This window comes from Pagrus pagrus (genome assembly GCF_965226575.1).
Source record: "Pagrus pagrus genome assembly, chromosome: 10".
NCBI classification, from domain to species: Eukaryota; Metazoa; Chordata; class Actinopteri; order Spariformes; family Sparidae; genus Pagrus; species Pagrus pagrus.
In genome coordinates, this window is record NC_140194.1 from 25,776,343 (window position 1) to 25,794,799 (window position 18,457).

The following is an 18,457-nucleotide window of genomic DNA, read 5'->3' on the forward strand; positions in this document are numbered from 1 at the left end:
TACTTGCACAACTCAGGGTACATGGCTAAAACCATACCCCCCCTACTGACCAAAGCAAACCAAGTGCTGGTTCTAGACTGGCACTAGTGCTGTTCGGAGTTCATTCAACCTGTGAACCTTTTAAGAACTGGTTTGCTCTTCCACGGCCACGAGAGCCAAATTATTCAGTCACTGTATATGTCTTCAATTTCCCAGCAACAACTATGGTAGACTACATCAACTACATCTACATCACGTGTTGTTCCTGGCTTTGCACGCCTACACACGTCTCCAAACGTCTCCAAACATGACTCGATTTGGCGTCCACAGTGGAAATCTTTTCGTACAAGCAATGTGGGCAGGTTGTTGTTTTTTTTTTTTAATTACTATACTGGACACTTAATAAACAGCTGTAACATTATTAATGACTTAATAATGAGATGACTATTAAATTTAATTATTTTCGTAATTTTGTGGGGGATGCCAAGAGAAAGCCAGAGGAAGTTTCTAATGCGCCTGCGCTCATCGAGCTTGGCCAGTGTGCTAGCAAAAAATGTACATGGGCCTAAAAAGTCTTGATGAAGCCTGAAAAAAGGTTTTCTTGGTGGGAAACATTCGCTGGAATGAAGGGGGGGCCATCAAGTTCTCTCAATACATCCATGTTACAGTCTATCAGGAAAATGTGCAATCATAACGCATGCATTGTCAGATTGATTATATAGAACCACTGACTGGCACAGTGCTGAAGAGGCCGAATAATTTTGTCTCCTGAGCCTGACTCACACTTAATCCTAGAAATGAGCAAAAAGGTTTCAGGAATAAACATTTAAGCTACTTGAGCTATGATTGATTTATCTTCCTGAATACTCGAGCAGCCGACAAAAAAATGTCCTATCAGTACTGACTGAAGCGGCGTGTACTTAGAGAAACATTAAAGCATATCAATTTCATTGCATGCTCCAGCTGCTGTGTGAGTTGTTGTGAGCTGTTTATGGGCCCCTTGGGGAGGGCAGGGGAGAGACCTCTGTATCAAAACAATTCCACAGCTAGCAGGAGGTGTGACATAAACAACAAGGTTCTTACCCTTCCCCTGTGAGTCCCGCTGACAGCCAACCCACCACTGCAGCACACACACACACACACACACACACACACACACACACACACGCACACACACACGCACACGCACAGTCATACATGTCAAATCCTGGCCCTCGCAATCTCACCTCTCCCCTGCTGTTTATCTCCAGGAGAGAAGGAGGGAGCATGAAAAATGAATGGCTGCCATATGGAAGTGGTAGGTTGCGTAAGAAGAGGGAAGCTATTGGTGTGGAAAATCAATTCCGCCAAGTTGCCGACATATAGCTTCTATTGGGTAAAATAGCCCACATTAGCCTGTCTTGTCATGCAAAGCCGACTGTGGAGGTAGGGGAGAAGGATGGAGGGATAAAGGGATGAGAGGAGGATGGATGGAATTTGCGGCTGAGAAGTGGAGGGAAGTGGAATTGGGGAAAATAGGACTGTTTAGTGAGAGACAGAAAGTAATTCACGTCATGTATGCGCTATGCAACCAATTCTTCACTTGAATGTGTAAAAGTGCTGCCATGGCTATACTTGTTAGCTTGACGCTTCAGCTGAACCCACAGCAGCTCCATAGTAGAGATAATTCGTGTCCTCTACGGACCAAACTTATTTGCTGACTCATCTCTGTTATCTCCCTGCCATTCACCAGGGGAGAAATTTGCTCAGTTCCCTGTGGAGTATGGGTGTCCCCTAAAAAAATGTCCCCTAAAGGTTCAACACATGCACACTCACCGGGTCCACGGGCCTTCGAGTTGCTTCACAAGGATCATATTGAGTACACCGCTGGTGTGAGCTGGAGGCCCGGGCTCTGTGCTTTGGTAGTGCTCTCCAGGGTACAATTATCTATTATGTGCAGGGCTCAGTATGGGATATCTTTTTATGTTAGCCTCGGCGGGCACTGACAGATGTGGTTGATCTCTTAGTGCCCAGTCTTATCTAGAACAAAGCTGCTCGACATGTAGAGATATATCGGAGCTCCCTAACACAAGGGGAGATAAATGTGGAGCCTTGCAAAGGGTCCAAAATGTGACCATTTCTTCTAAGGTGATATGATTTACCTGCTGCACAGACTTCTAATACAGTTGTTTCTGAGAGGAAATTAACTGAAGAGCTATTGGAGGGGTTCCATGCATTATGTAATTCATAAATAATAAAAATGTGCTCATAATCTTTGGCCGGTTCCAGAGGGGTCAAGTAAAATCCTTCACCAGTGACAAAACAATGAATAAATCCTTGCAATAGAGAAACATGCTTTGGGGAATATGTCGTGCAGAAAATAGCCCTGTTATGGAACTGATAATATGGCCCAATGATATCTGAAAACAGACAGAACTGACAAACTTCTTGCAGTAATAGAGGCTGTATTGTCACAGCTTTCGATGTCCACCAGGAGTCCAAATGAAGCAGAGCTCATAAAACTTCAGAGTAGTGAAGAACGAAACTGAGTGTCAAAAAGAGTGATTCTATAGACTGTTACAATTAGATTTTCCATTGCCAGACTTAAACAACTTAAACTGAGAGTATGAAGCCTGTCTTTATTGGTAAGGTTTACTTTTGTTCTCTTCCAAGGCTGTATTTATAAACTTTATCTTACAAACTCAAAGAGTGAACAGGAAAGCTTTTAATTCAGCCTGCCCACTTAATTTAATTATGTTGTTTATTGCATTAATGTACAAGATCATTTTTCATTATCATTTAGTGGGGTTTGTTGCCCTTATCGAAGATGATAGCTTAAGAGTTGACAGGAACAGGGGGAAGGAGACATGCAGGAAAGCACCACAGGTTGCCATTGTGGTGAGGACACAGTCTCTGGGTGCACGCTGTACCAACTGAGCTACTGGGGCGCCCCAATATACCAGATATATAAAGATATGTATGCAGAGAAAATACATAAATTGTTGACTGTGTGGTGAGAATGTGCATACAGTACCTCACACAAACAGTGTACACACATTTTTCTAGAGACAGCTGTGGGTGAATTGAAGTGGATGGAGAATCAGGTGAGAGATGCAACTTTAGAGTAAAATGTTATCATTTTGCTGTCTACACAGCGTTCAGTAAAATGACACTCTATGGCGTATTTATAAACCGAATTTTTAATCATTTATGAGCGATTAATTTTATCCCTTTTATTACATTGGAGCCATACACGCACAAGTCCGTGTCACACATTTCTATTTCAGCTCTATAGATTAATCATTGATCATTCTTCATTTAATTATGATTACTGAGATATCACAGTGATGATGGCTTACAGATACATGTGCTCATGCGGCACTATAAATAGTCACAGCCGTATGTAACGCTCACGTGTAATGACAGCTGTTCAGGTGCTGTTGAAGCTGTTCACAATCATCGACATACAGATGTTTGAGGGCATTTCTACATCCATTTATGGATAATTGTGGGAGTGGAAATGAAGCTCGTGCACATGCGCTTTTTCCATGATGACTAAGATTTACAAAACAGAATCAGGGGCACACAGGTTTCTAAATCTGAGGAAAAAGAATGCACAGTTTTAGTCCTCAATCTACAAAGTTTTATGCATCTGGCCCTAGATCTTAATAAAATAATGCGTTGGATTTATCAGACTTTTATTTCAAAAAAGGGTCCCAGACACAAAAATAAATATTAGGAGATTAAGAAAATGACAAATTAATTGACAAAAAGGGTTAAACACAAGGTAGAACTGATAATCTTGCATGTATAAAAAAAATGATGAGCTTTTCCTCGCTTTAGCAAATTAAACTCTCGCGAGTTCAGGAAGGCTATTCTTTAAAATGCTAGGCCGTTTATTTCTCATAACATCTCTCTCTTTCTGCATTAAGTTCATTCTTGTCGCCATTTTGCGCGCCAGCACAGTCATCATTTACCACGACCATATACCACCCTCGATCACAAAATCTACCCGTAGAGTAAAAGCCCCAAAGACCTTCTGTCAAGACTCAATTATCACATCATCTGCTGTGATAAATATCATTTACTTCATTCACCTGTCTCTCCTGATTGAAATGTCACCTGCATTTCCTGTGATGAATGAAAGTGTGCTGTTATTTCACAACCTCAAATATTAATGAAACTTTGCTGTGTGACTGACACATTTCATCATATATCACCTCCAAGAAAACATGAAACATTGATAATGTAATTATTATAATAATTACCATGTTATACAACCTCTCAAAGCAAAAATATCTTTGTATGTGTGCAACACGGGCAACACAAGAACCACATTATGTGCAGAAACTCGGACACTCACACACCTATTTTACTCTATAAAGAGAATCAAACACAACAGCTTTTCAAGTGTGCGAAAATAAATTAAGTGGCATTTCAATTTAATGGTTATACAACATTTGATTTGGTCTAAAACAACTATGGTTGAACATGAACTTTCCTAAAAAACTCCTGAAAACTGAGACCTCATAAAAGCAAATCACCTGATGCAATGCCACAGGAAATATACTGTATGCTTCTTTTTTTAGTCATTTACAATGCTAAAGTTCAACTTGATGCTAGAGCTGACAATAAAATATGGAAATCTATGCCACTGTTCATCATGAAAATTCAGAGCACAGGATGTAACTTAAAGTTTCTGACCAGGGCCTGATTTATCAATAATGATTGCCCTTAGATGTAAAGAGCCTTCCTATAAAAGATGTGCTTAATCCTATGAGAGTTCATTCTACGGTAGGTGCATTTTTGAGAGATTTTTTCGATGTAGATGTGTGTCAACGCAGCCACTGTTAACTTTCTGGTGGTAGTAACGCAGCTATAAGAAATGGAGAGGCATGATATTAGTGGTCCAGATTGAAACTTGCTTACAAGCAAAAAGACAGCATGAAGGAAACAACACTGACAAATTAAATTGTTAGCATATTTTACATGTATATGGACAATTGCATATGTGCAACTGTGGTCCCTTTTGGAGAACCGCAAATACTCCTTGACATGCCTCTTCTACATAATATTATATATACATACTGACACATTATCTAAAGCTTGAATTAAATGCACGCATGCACACAGTTTTATTGGATGCCCACTGTCAGGTTTTTGCTGTTGCATGAGTTACGTGCCCTTAAGCAAAAAAATTAATTAATTAAAAAATAAAAAATAAATAATAATAATAATAATAATAATAATAATAATAATAGCTAACCACAGATTTACAAATATTACTTGTTTTTACATGCTCTCTAAACAACAGAGCACTTGACTTCAACCTTATGAATCGCTCATGCTCATTATTATCTGGCCTATCCGAATTATCACAGAATATAAATGTTCCCAACTGAGAACATCTTCATCAGTAAATTTGAAAACATTTCAAATGCATTTCAGTTTGGTTTTACTGCTGTATCTGCTGCCACTCCAGTGTTGAGTAAATGGCATCAGTTCAGCTCGTGACAAAAACAACACATTGCTCTATTTGTAGATTTCAGCTAAGCATTAGATTTTGGATCATACTTGCTTCTTCACACATTTACTCAGTTTGTCTTGATGACTCAGCTGTTTCAATGTACTTTAAATGTTCCTAACCGAGCAGCCGACTTCCACAGAATAAAAAGGTTCCTCAGGAGGCTGCTCTGGGATTTTAGTCTTAAACACCAGTTATATTTGCTAATTTATAAAGTGCTCTAAATTAACTTTTATGTGAAACCTTGTATAAAACACATACTTTGCATAATCCAATCTTCCAGCAGATGTTCAGGTCCAACAACAGGCTCTAATTGATCTTAAAGTATTATTAAATGAAAACAAGTCCAGGCTTTGCTGTTTTCAGTGAATATGCTTTGGGTGACAGCCAGATTGAAGAGGTGTCATCCAACAGAACATCTACACATAACTGAAGGAGATAGAGCTAAACAAGTGTCTTTCTTTCAGCAGGCAACAGTTATTTTAGTTGCATTTGACATTGTAGTATTTAAAGGCAAAGTACATGACCTTCACTTCAGTCATGAAATAGTTTATATCACAGGGCTCTTAGCTTTAATACAGGTGACAGTTAAGGAACTCATCACTGTGACTTAAACAGGAGAAAACGCACTGCTTCACTTGGCTTTAAAATTGGCTTGTTTTGCAGGTATCTCAAAACTGAGCCTAGTGAAAGCTCCACTCAGGTGGAAAAATACTGCCGCAGGATCTGAAATTGGATCACTTAATTTCATAGGTTTATTGTGAAGGAGTAATTGAATCCTTTCTTCTCCCTAGTTCATTGCCAGAAAAAATAATAAAAATGTATAATACTGAGGAGGAAATAAATTACATAATATTAAATGTTGAATCCAGGTGACACTAAGGTCTTCATTGCTGCATCCTGAATACAAACAACAGGCATCACAGATACAGAAACAAACCAGGAAACGAGTCTCAGCTGATAGAAAAAGCCCATCCCTTGTCCCTTTATTAAAGCTGCCATTAGTAAGATAGTAATACTGAGGCTTTGGGATTGTAGGTCGGGTCAGCTGTCATCCAAAAGCATCAGTATTTGAAGACTTGGGGAAACCTAAACCATCGGTATTTGACAAGATGGGAATGAGACTCAAAAATCAACTATCATACCAACAAGAGCTTTAAGTGGCATGTCCATGCAACAAGCAAAACCCTCCAATATGCAATGACCTCAACAGGTCTTCACTTTATGCTCAAGTGATTTTTTGAAGCATAAATTGAGAAGTGTCCTTGCTAACTTAGCAAATCATTAAAGCAAACAATAAAGCAAGGGCTTCTCTTTATACTGAACAAAACCATTAGAGCATTGCCTCTAATTACATCCACATTAATAACACTATCTGCTTTGATTTAGCGCTGGACAGAAATTAATCTCTTGAGTCTGTAATCAAAATATTATTCAGCTATAATCCCAGTGCAGTGAGAATGGGGTATTCACATCAGAATATGTTTTTGGAAGGAAATCTAATCATTTACTGAAAAAAATATCATTCCTCATATTCATTATCATCATTATCATCCTCATCATCATCGTCATCAGTCAGCTACAACGGCAAGTCATTACAGTGCTTCCATGAGCGTGGTCCTGAACCCTGTGATGACAGTCACTCTGATCTGGGACAGCGAGTCACTGTCAGATTGAGATAAAGGCCCAATCCCAATACACATGACTGACATGACTGTCTCACGTTTGGCTTGCTAATGTTAGCCTTTTAAACACTGCTAGTGGCCAGGTAATGAAGCAGTGTTCTTTGTTATTTGATGATGTAACTGAGAGCATGAAGTTGGGAATGAATTGCAAACTGTTTTTCTATCTCCATCAGATCAATTGCAAATGGCAATGTGGTAATACCAGGATTGGAACAACGCAAGAAAAAGAAAAAAATTACCACAGCTGAAGATTGCGTATTGAAAATCGGCAGTCGCATCTGTTTACAGAAATGCCATCGACAACTATTGATGACTTATGAGGGTTTTGAATGATTGTCCCATTTCAAAAGGGGAGATTTCAACCACTTCCCACTGAACTCTGTTCTCAGGGGAAGGGGGCACTCAAAAAGGAGGAGTATGGTAAAAAATTGGAAATGGAGTTGAGCCAAAGAGTAATGTATCTTTTGCCTGGATTAGTGGGCCATTGTGTACAGCCAACAGCAGCAGTCAGAAGAAACGGTAGGCTGAATAGCTGCAGGCACTGAACTATTTTGTTCAAGCAGGAGGAGCAAGGCAGCAGGAGTCTAAGAGCTTTTGACTGACAAAAGTTAGAAATGGATTCAAGTTAATGGAGTTTGACAGAAACTCAGCCTCTGATGGAAATTTCCCTGTCTTTCTCAAGTTAGTCTGACACAATTTAAACTGTCAGGTAAGTTTAGGCATAATATAAAATGTTTAGTGTTGGCCCTCTGTGACTTTTTATCTCATAATAATGACTGCACGGATTCCAATAGCTCAACTGAAATCCCACTCAGCCAAATCTTATTGAAGTAAAATGATTATAAGCCTGCCAGAATACATACGATGCAATATGACAGGAAATGAATGCTTCCTAGTTTTGAAATGCATTGTATTTCTGTAAAACAGTCAATGCAAATAGACTTTGTTAACACTAGATCAATAAAATAAAAACTTTGCAGTGAAGGCAGAGAACTTTCGAAAGCATTTGGTTCCATAACAATGGTTGTAAATGACTTCAGGGACCTATCACACCTATCATAATCACAGAACCGCCACTGCTGTTCTCTTTTCGCATTCTTATATTCCTCCATATAGCTGCAGTCATCATCTTCATATCTCCCCTTAAATTATCCATGGAGCTGTGTGACATATTAGGAAGCACTCCATATCCCTCTCTGTTTTGGGCTAAATTAGACCATGGTGAAATGCAACAAATGCACAAATTGAATTGCTGCTCCAGTACTTTGGGACAGGACTCTCCAGGGTGAGCATTTCAAAAGCAAAAGCACCACACTCACTTTTGTGATTGCCATGAAACCGTTCCAGAGTAAGAATTGGTTCCCATTACCATTGCTATTGGGAAATCAAGCCCACCAGAGTTTTATGATAGGACCTCGTGTTTCTTACCTTGCCAATGATCCTGGGAAAAGGAGCTCTCTGGTTCTCAGTTACGATCACAGGAGGAACCAGCAGGGACCTCTTGGATCTATATGGCAGCGTCTGGCCAAGACCCAGGATATTCTAAGACAAGAAGAAGAGAAACCATGTTGTTGAATGGAAAAACCATGCTGTTACACCCCTTATTATTCTCACACAAACCCTACCTTGCCTTAATGACTTGTTAGCATCTTGTAAGCCTAATTCCCACCAATGACGCATAGACACAAACACAGCAAGCAGCCAGCGCTGCATTTTGAATATTGAAAATGCTGAAACAAGCTACTCTTGGACTGATTCCCAATTTGATGGCAGAGTGGTATGTGCTATATCACGAGGAATGCAAAGAAGCTGAGCACCTGTATCTGGCAGGCGGCACAATATGCTTTACACATTTGGAGAGGAGAACAGAGGAGAGAATATTCTCTGAGAAAATATGAAATAACTGCTGCTTTCAGTCCAATTGAATCAATATTTCTAAATTCTTTATTCAGCTCATATGTGAAATAAGAACAGGAGAGAGAAGAAGAAAAAGCGAAACATTACACGCAAGAAGAACAAAGACAAACAGACATGGTAAAACTGAAGAAATAAGAGATGACAAGGTTTTGCCATAACTTGCATTGTTCAAGCAGGAACCAAACAAACTAAAATGTTTTTGTTTTTCCTTTTGCTCTTGAGAACAATAGAGCTGAATCTGTTTTCATCTTCCACCCTCCTGCTGTTGTAAAGAGAGATGTGGTTGTTACTGTATAATATAGTGAGAAATTTTCCCCGCTCTTCTTCGCTTTGAGATCACTGATTCAGTTAAGGTCCCTCTGTTTGGATGTTGACGAGAATAATGTCTGTCACCTGCTAACAGGAAGGCGATGACCTACAGGGAGGAAAGTCTGCTGACAGTCTGCACACCTGGACACAAGCCGAGTAGAGACAGCAAACACGCACACACACACAAACACACGCTGTGCCAAATCCATACAAATGTGTCCACAAAACATGCATGTTTTATTAGATACCAAAAATGACTGGACCTGCACTTCAAACAATTATGTGTGGTATGGTGATAAGCTCTTAGTGCTAAAAGATCCAAACTAGTTCACATCTTTTTTTTTCCAATCAAAACTGAAACAAAAATTCAATAAAGTTGATAAATCTTACATCCTGTTAGTCTTGTTTCTGACTATTCATGTCTTTCAAGACCTACCACCTAGAGATATAATTAAAGCTTACCAAGCAGTGAAGCACTGTTCAGTGATGCATCGTTATCCACCAAAACAGTCGTAAGTCGGGTGGGAGGGAAAGCCATCACCTGCATAGAGAGCTAATCTGTCACCTGCTTCTAAAGGAAAGCAACCCAAGGAAAATACCAGAACAAAAGCTACAAAGACTTTTCTCTGCTACCTTCCATATAAGCACCCTTTTCTTAGGTAAAGTGTGTCTTACATAGATGGCGATTATACTGCAAGGATGACGCATAAGAATAAAATGGAACTGCTGCTGAAGCGAGCAAACAATACAGAGCCTGCTCAAATTATAGTTTATCACAGTTTGACTCTGATTTAGAAACAATTTAAATGTAAATACAGTTAAAAAATAGGACTAATCAACAAAAGGGGGCGGTAGGGTGTGAAATATGCATCATCAGTGATGAACCCCTGTTGCTTTTCTTCTATCGCTTGTACTCCAATTTAACACCAGTTAACAATAGGAATATTCTTTGTAGGGGAAACAGTCTCAGCAGAGGACTCCCCGCTGATTCCACAAGGTTTCTTGTAGAGCCTCCGTCCTTCATTCAAGAAGCTTCAACAAGCTTGTTTACATTAATATTATGGCCACCAAAGTACATTTCACTGAGCTTAAAATTATGTGACATACATCGGGAACAGCAGGTGGAAGCGAAAGATGACAGTATTTTGCTCTCAACTCCAACAACAAAGCGCTGTCAGTTCCCCACTGCTCTGATTTGCACATTTCTTCTTGGCTTCTCCATGCCAATGGTGGCTGAGCATCATGGGTATTGTAGTATTTCAACCCATCCACCATTCCAAAATGACAGATAAAACAAGATTCTTTTAGCAGGTAAGTTGAAATAACTGGCAGCTGTAACATTATCCTATAGGATTGCTAGATTGATGCTACAGAATCCAGGAGAGTTGTGTGTTTCTGTGTGAACATTAGGGATATTGTTTAAAAAATGAACTGAAATGGGAATACGAAATAGGAATGACAACCAGCAGTCCCTCAAACTTTGCAACTCTATAGCAAAATCACTGTGTCACACTAACAAAGTAGGGCTATTTGGTAAGTAATGTGCTTTATTAGCTGCTTACCTAGTTAGCTATCAAAGCTTTGCTTAAAACTGACAAATTTACAAGCCTATTTAGATGCTAATATTGTCCTTACCGCTCATTATTCACCACTGCTAACATCACACTGCCCGTGTCTTGTAAGATACGGTTTCCAGTGTGATATTGTTTGATTTTGTTTCTTCCTAACGGGGCTCAGTCTGCCAGCTGCTGTCAATCAAATACTGACATGTCCCTCCAGATGCTTTACGGGAAAGACTTGTTTTACTGTCTTCCTTGACAGTAAAACAAATAAAATACAACATAAAAAAAACAAAAAAAAACAAAAACACTATGACATTGTTTTTGACAGCAAAGAAAGAAGACTGAATATGATTTCAGTTTAACTTGAAGCTTGAACTTGAAGCTCTTGAAATTGCCTCTTCAAAACTAAGTAAAAGGAAGACAATGAATTCATGGTGTTTCTGAGTCCATCTCATTAAAATGCTACTTTCTAAGCAATTGCATCATGAAGTTATGCAAGGTTGATAATGTGATAAATTGATGGTAAAACCAGGAAATGTTATGAGTGTCGTACCACCAGACTACAGAGCGGTGTCATTCCTGTTGCTGAGAGACTCCTCAATTCATCCTCAGCACTCCCAATCCATTAAGAAAAACTATATGAAAAATAGCCAATCTTCTCACCCATGGTCTTGTTTGCTTATGTACGTCATATAGCAGCATCAGTACTAAAAATGAGACTGTATCATAACCCGTTAAAAAACCCCTAGAAGTACATTCAACAATGTACCCACTTAACACTTATCTGATCTGGCCCATTCAACCACAGTCCATTATCCACACAAAGGCAGTCACTGGCTAAACGTTGAGCAAAACAACAGAACAATGACAGCGGAAGAAACAACACAGCAACAACCTTCAATATAAAAAGGAAAACACCGACCTGTGGTTTTTGTGTTTTCATTTGCAATGCAAATAGTCTCTCTTGTCCTTCATCTTTTATAGCCTACTTTATAGCACTTTATTGACAATGTGCACTGCACACGGATGTGGCTGTGTGTGTATGTATGCAGGGGGCTGCTTGCTTGTGTGTTTACTGTTTAGCTGCTGTTCTTGGCTGACAGGGACTCTGGCACCACTCTCACCCCTGTCAGAATGACGGAAAGAGAACAGGTTATAGGGAAAAACTGAGCCATTTGTTTACAGCACAATGCCGACACTGAGGCAGAGAGGGCAACGCCAAACACTCACACCACTAACCACCTCTCTTCTTCACCCCTCTGAGCTACAAAGGTCAGAGAAAACACAATGAAACAGTAATCATAAACACAACCCGAGCAGAACAAACCAAAGACACACCAAGCGGTCTCTGAAATGACCACTCTTATTGAACCCACTGGGGGATGACCTTCCAAATGTCAAATCGAAAACTGGACCTGAAGCGGTTAAAGAGAACACTGTGAGAGATTATATGACCTATTTTATGTCTAAAGAACACAGTCACTGCAGTGGTGTGTGTGTGTGTGTGTGTATGTATGTGAGCAGTCCACAAGCAAGATGATGGACTTTTAAGTAGCGCCTGTAAAAATCCGTCCTGAGTCTGATGCCCAGGGATGAGCGCATCAACCCAATCATGCACTTGTCTCAGCTGTGTGATATTTTTACAGGGGAGAAGAAATGCTGGGGGACAAACGGGCAACATGAGGTGCCTCGATGTGGAGATTGTTAACAGGGGTAGACCATGCTGTCAAATCCACATCTTCAGTGAGCTGAGATACAGTAGATATGGACAGACCTGTGAATGAGCACAGGGAGACGCGCTGATTTGCCCGTTTAGCTGGATACAGTTTGTCCTGCCGTTTGAGGATGACTCACCACAGGGTATTCATAACTTGCAGCGCCACCTTCCTCCCCCTCACCTTTTTACCTGCCACTTTGCACCAGTCCCTTGTTCTCAGCTTACTTAGCACTGGTTTTTCCTCTCACTTTCGCTCTTTGCAGTCTGCATGTGTGATGAATAGTGTTCTTACAGTTCAGTGACACCGTGAGAAGAGGGAAGCCATGAATCTTTAATTCGTCCTGTTCATAAATTACTGCCGCGCCATCAACCCTGATCCAGCCTTAATACATTTGCTTCTCTCTGTCTCTGTCTCTCAAATGATCATTAGGGCATCTCAGTGTACTGAGTTGAACTTGTCATGACATGACAAAAAAAATCTTGTTGAGAAGATTTAGATAGACTTGACCAGTCAGAGATAACAAGAAGGATGTTGACAGTGTTTACATGCAGATATACGGTATTACAGTATGTGTCCATGGTTGTGTGTGTATGTGTGTGAGGGAGAGAAAGATAGAGCCTTTGTCATTGTCATCTGAGCACTGAGTTACCATGGCAGTAAAGTCACGTCCTTGTCTATCCTGCCATTTTCACTCTCAATGCTATATTGAGAAGTGTCATTACTCATTTGTGACAATGTGTTGGAGACCTGGTAGGAGATGTCTAATATCAAGGCCAGCATCAGCCTCTGCACAGCTATTCTATGTGGAATATGCTCCCAGATATGCAGCCAGGACAGACGGTTCAGTCAGTTCTACTCATACACAGTTAAGCTAATTTATGTTAGTGTCAGCAGTATTTAAATGTACAAAACAATAACATTTACACAGTCGCCTGATAACATGTTCCTCAAGGCGGGCGTCAACAGCACAATGTTTCACAGTTTGTTAAGAGTGTATTCAACGAAGCATAAACACTTTTCATCTTAGTCGAGCAGAATACAGCGAGACACGGATGATTAAAGCTTATTATTCAATTAGCTGAAATAATGAATACTAAGCAAACGTGATTATATGTCCGTGTGTGTGTGTGTGTGTGTGTGTGTGTGTGTGTGTGTGTGTGTGTGTGTGAGTACATTTTCACCTGCAGATAGTGGTGTGGAGAATTCACTGACAATAAACAAGACACAACTTTTTTTAAATAAGCTCATCATTGTACAATAAAATGCAAGGTTTAGTCCTTTTATGTTACACAAGAAAAAATATTAACAGTAAACTATTTTTTTTTTAATATTTGTATATAAATAAACATATATATTGAGTTTAGTCATGAAATTAACACTATTTTTTAAGGTGAGTGTTAGAGTGCTGAGGATGAGTGAACACCCACCATATTACATGGTTCATGCGTTACCACACATTAAAGCATATTACAGTGCTCTATACAATGTCTTGCAAATCATGTTATTTTCAAATGCACTTCAGCAGCTATTAAAAACATCACTTGACCTCCATGCTTTCTTTCCAAGCCCCCTAGCATTGTAGATGGGCATTTAATCTGTATTTATAGAGCTTACTCATTTTTCACCCCCCACTGGAATAATATATTAGCTGTTGTGATAACCAAGAAACTTTTCCCATCTCATCCTCTTGAAAACCCACTGCAAAAATAATGTCTTTGTTATCCTCTGCTGACCTGAAAAAGTCATCTAAGTGGTGATCCATGTTTCCCGTAACTTCCGTCACAGTCACACTTTTCTCTCATCTGCAGCTGGTACAGCACCCAGGAGAGAGGCTTTTAACTACATCTGAGAGACCTGAGCATCATTTTCATAATCTAATTTTAGCTTCTCTGCTTCAGTTGCCACCTAATTTTAAGATTTATCCCCAAAAAAATTTAACAATACTACTTAAAGTATACCCTTGACTTTTAGAACTACTATAAGCCAAGACGTACATAAATTTAAATTTAACTGTCTGTGCATGTCTTTGTCATCTTCATATTCCCTTTTCCATTTCCACTTTGATTGACTGATTTTAGTATTTCTCTTGATATGAGACAAATCAGTTTAACAATTAGCACTACTCTTTTTAATTATACACATCAATAATGTGAAGTTGAAGGTTTGTTGTGCTGCTCTTTTAAATGAACATGACGTTAAGCTTTTGGTTTCCTCTCCAGAACTCATTCCCACGCATAAAAGCGAACAAAGAATGTGTAAGTTAGCAGATATATTCAACCTTTTCAGGGAAGATTGAAAAAAGACAGACAATGGGCAGTAAACAGAATTAACCAATGACAGCGACAGAACAAGCTAAGGAGAGATAGAATGAGTGGGATGGTGAAAGAGAGAGGGAGATTATTTGTGTTGTGTTGTGTTGTATAATGTGAGATGTTGTGCTGTGGCTGCAGGATGTCACATCTTAGTCATCCCCAGAAAGCCTCGCTGAACGCTGAGAGCTTGGTTAGAGAAAATCTATTTGCCATTGCGGGATGAGGATTTTGCTCAGGATGCGATATTACATTTCATTCAGTTTGCGAAAATGGATGAAACATAACAAAAGCAAAATAAATGGGCTTTTGGACTGCGATTATTTTGCCTCTTATCAGTTGTTACATTTGAATGGTGCCTGTAAATGCCCCCTGAAGGTAAGCAAATGTTCTTCATAGCTGTTGTTTTGCACAACACAACCAAATCAACACAGAATAATACACAGAAAAAAGTCCATATCTCGGAGCGTGCATTTGTTAAATTGAAATGCATTCTTCCATTTATTCACATATTGATCGACTGGAAAAAAAGGAGGGGGGGGAATAAATTACTCTTTGAATTCGGAGTTTCGCTCATAATAGGAATCATTCATCAGCCGCCTCTCTCCCTCTGGGCCTGTGTTACAGCAAACTAACAGCTTGCGCATAGGAATTAAAAACGGATTCTCCCCACCTTCGCTCGCAGCACTTATCAATTATCACCAGCCAATACATTCTGCTACAATACCATTAGTTATGCCGATAAATCCACCATGGAATGTTTCCGTTCTGTGTTAGAGAGAAAACAAAGGGAGGTTTGGGGCAAATATAAAATCGTACTTTGACAAGAGTATAACAAAGAGATTTCATTACTAAACTTCCTCCGTGGTAGAATAATTGAAACACAGGGAAGAGGCATCAAGGCAGCGTCTCAGACAAGAGATTTAAAGCTCAGCACCCCAGCGCACTCAGTCCTGTCAGCAGAGACATTCCACAAGTCCGACCCATGGTTTATTGAAACAAGCTTTATATTACGCCACAAGTTAGTTACAGATTCTTTAGAAGCTGCTGCTGCTGCACTGAACTCTTTGATTGGCCACTTGGGACGGTGCAGTGGCGCAGTGTGGGGAAGTGAGGGGCAGACGACAGGCTATGGACAGAGAAAGGGACAATAGATTTTCTGATGATATGAGTTCCAGAGCTTGAGGAGCTGAGCAGATTAATTGATAGTGAAATAATGAGAGCTTTTAACCACCATGCCTTACTGGAGGACTCCTGCACTCTCTTATATACTTCTATTAGTTTTATGTCTTCCTCTCTGCCCGGCGATTGCAATTAACAGTGGAGGATATCTACTATACATGGGATAAATAAACTACTTCATCAAAGAGTTGTATGAACCAGATTTCCCATTTCTAACGCTTGATAGCAAATTAAATAACTATGGTAAATGGATTGTATTTATTTAACGCTTTTCATGTCTTAGCGTCAACTAAAAGCACTTTACAGCACAAGTTAGCATTCACCCATTCATGCACGTTCATACACTGGTGTGAGAGGCTACCATGCAAGAAGCCACCTGCTCAACAGGAGTGATAACCATTCATAAAACACCCATACACCCAAGAGCCAATTTTGGGGTTCAGTATCTTGCCCACGGACAACAAGACTGAGAGTCTACAGACAAGCTAGCTGCTCTTTGAGGCTGAATTTAGGCACAGCAGTGCTTTGAGATAAATACTAATGCAGGCATGCTAACAAGGTCATAATGGTAATGTGAACATGCCACAGCTGTAATGTCCACCATGACCACAATCAATTAGTTTAGCATATTGGTAACTTTTGATAATTATCAATAAACACAAATCACAACTGAGGTTGAAGGGAATGTCAAGTATTTCAAGTAATATGTTGACCTCAAGGTGGTGCAAGATGAAAAGTCAGAGGATCACAGTTGTTTGTTTGAAAAGATGAATTAGTGTACCAATTTTTTTGGCAATCCTTATGATATTTGTTGGGACATTTTACTCAAACCACAAGCATTAATCTCACGCCAGTGTTAGCGGAACAGTGATGGGCATCATGGAAATGCATTACACAGCTATGGAGATATTTCAATCTGAACCAAGGTTGTAGACTGAACTCCTGTTCTCTTACTAAAAATAAATGCAAAACAAAATGAAATGATATGTGAAAGTGATCCACAAACAGAAATGTGTCATGGAAATTCACACCGAGGAATGACCATATGGTGTGGTCTTGAATCTTTACTCCCCACACACAACTTGCCAAAAGACTAATTCACTTACATCCTCAATGACTTGCCAAAGTAACACCCATGGACTAGCTAACCAAATAAATGATGGCGAGAGGCACAAATAAATGAGAGCCACATCAAGCCTAAAGGGATGGAGACATTCATTAAGCTAAGGGCTGGAGGAATGGTAGCAGCGGGACTCTGAGCACTGCAGCGAGAAAACAGATGATCACTGAGAGAATGAAGGGAACACGAACAGTACCTGCAGTCCCTGCAACTTTTCCTGACCAACTTAGTGTATTTGAACTGAACAGAAGGGGGATTGAGCTATATGGAGGATACGAATGAGGGACAATGGTGTTTATTCAGGTGCACAGAGTTTTGTATGCCAATTTGCTGGCCACAGAAACACATTTCTGTAAAGTACACAAACAAAAGGACACATTTGCAGAGAAACAAAGCACAGCGTTGGGGGGCAGGCGCACTGGCCAAATTCCCATATAATTGGAATGGGCCAGCGTAATTCTTCATACATCAAACCCTGGTGCAGAAACATTAGAGCTGTTTATGTTTCCCTGTCCTCTCCTCCTCTGGTCCATGTGAGCTCATGCATGAATAATGATTAAAAAACATGAGAAGAGAGAAAAATATGCACATGTGGGTACACCATCAAAGTATAAGTGTATCCAATTTGTTCTTTTATTTGAGGAAAACTCACATGTGTAAACCATATGTGAAAAACCACAGTGGACCCCTTTATAGTCCAAAGAAACATTTTGGCGAAACATGTCAGTAATCATGTCAGTAATCTGCATCAATGATCTAGACTGTCTATGATCACATGTTCAATCCAAAGACCTGCAGACATATTTGGTGCTGATCTGAGTTGTTGTTGCCATCTGCAAAAGTGTTAGAAACTGACACATCTCTGGTGATGGCAACGATATGTTTGTAGGTTTGGCAGAGCACAGCAGCAGCTGTTCTTGTGGCCTCCTCCAGTGGCTTTCACATGGTGCTCTTCAGTGAATCAAAGTCTTTTTACTTTTTATATGGCTCTCCTGGCGGATGTGTTGTCGATCATCTTTACTGTCATCTTTTACTGAGGCTGTATTGTCTGTGCTCGCTTTAAAAGAAGGCTATTTTTCTTTAAATGACAGTGTTACTTGGATATCTGGACTTAAATTATTTTTCACTTTCTTTAAAAGGTCCAATCGGTTTTGACAGTTATTGACGAATGTG

The 18,457-nt window shown here is 39.8% G+C and overlaps 1 protein-coding gene across 1 annotated transcript in view; it reads right to left on the reverse strand.

The window, feature by feature from the left end:
• The window catches only part of cdh13 (cadherin 13, H-cadherin (heart)), a 398,586-nt gene that overhangs the window by 243,026 nt on the left and 137,103 nt on the right, over positions 1 to 18,457 (reverse strand). The window contains exon 4 of the mRNA XM_084364311.1: positions 8,596 to 8,709. Within this exon, the coding sequence (XP_084220437.1) occupies positions 8,596 to 8,709 (114 nt within the window). The remainder of the gene's footprint in view (positions 1 to 8,595; positions 8,710 to 18,457) is intronic.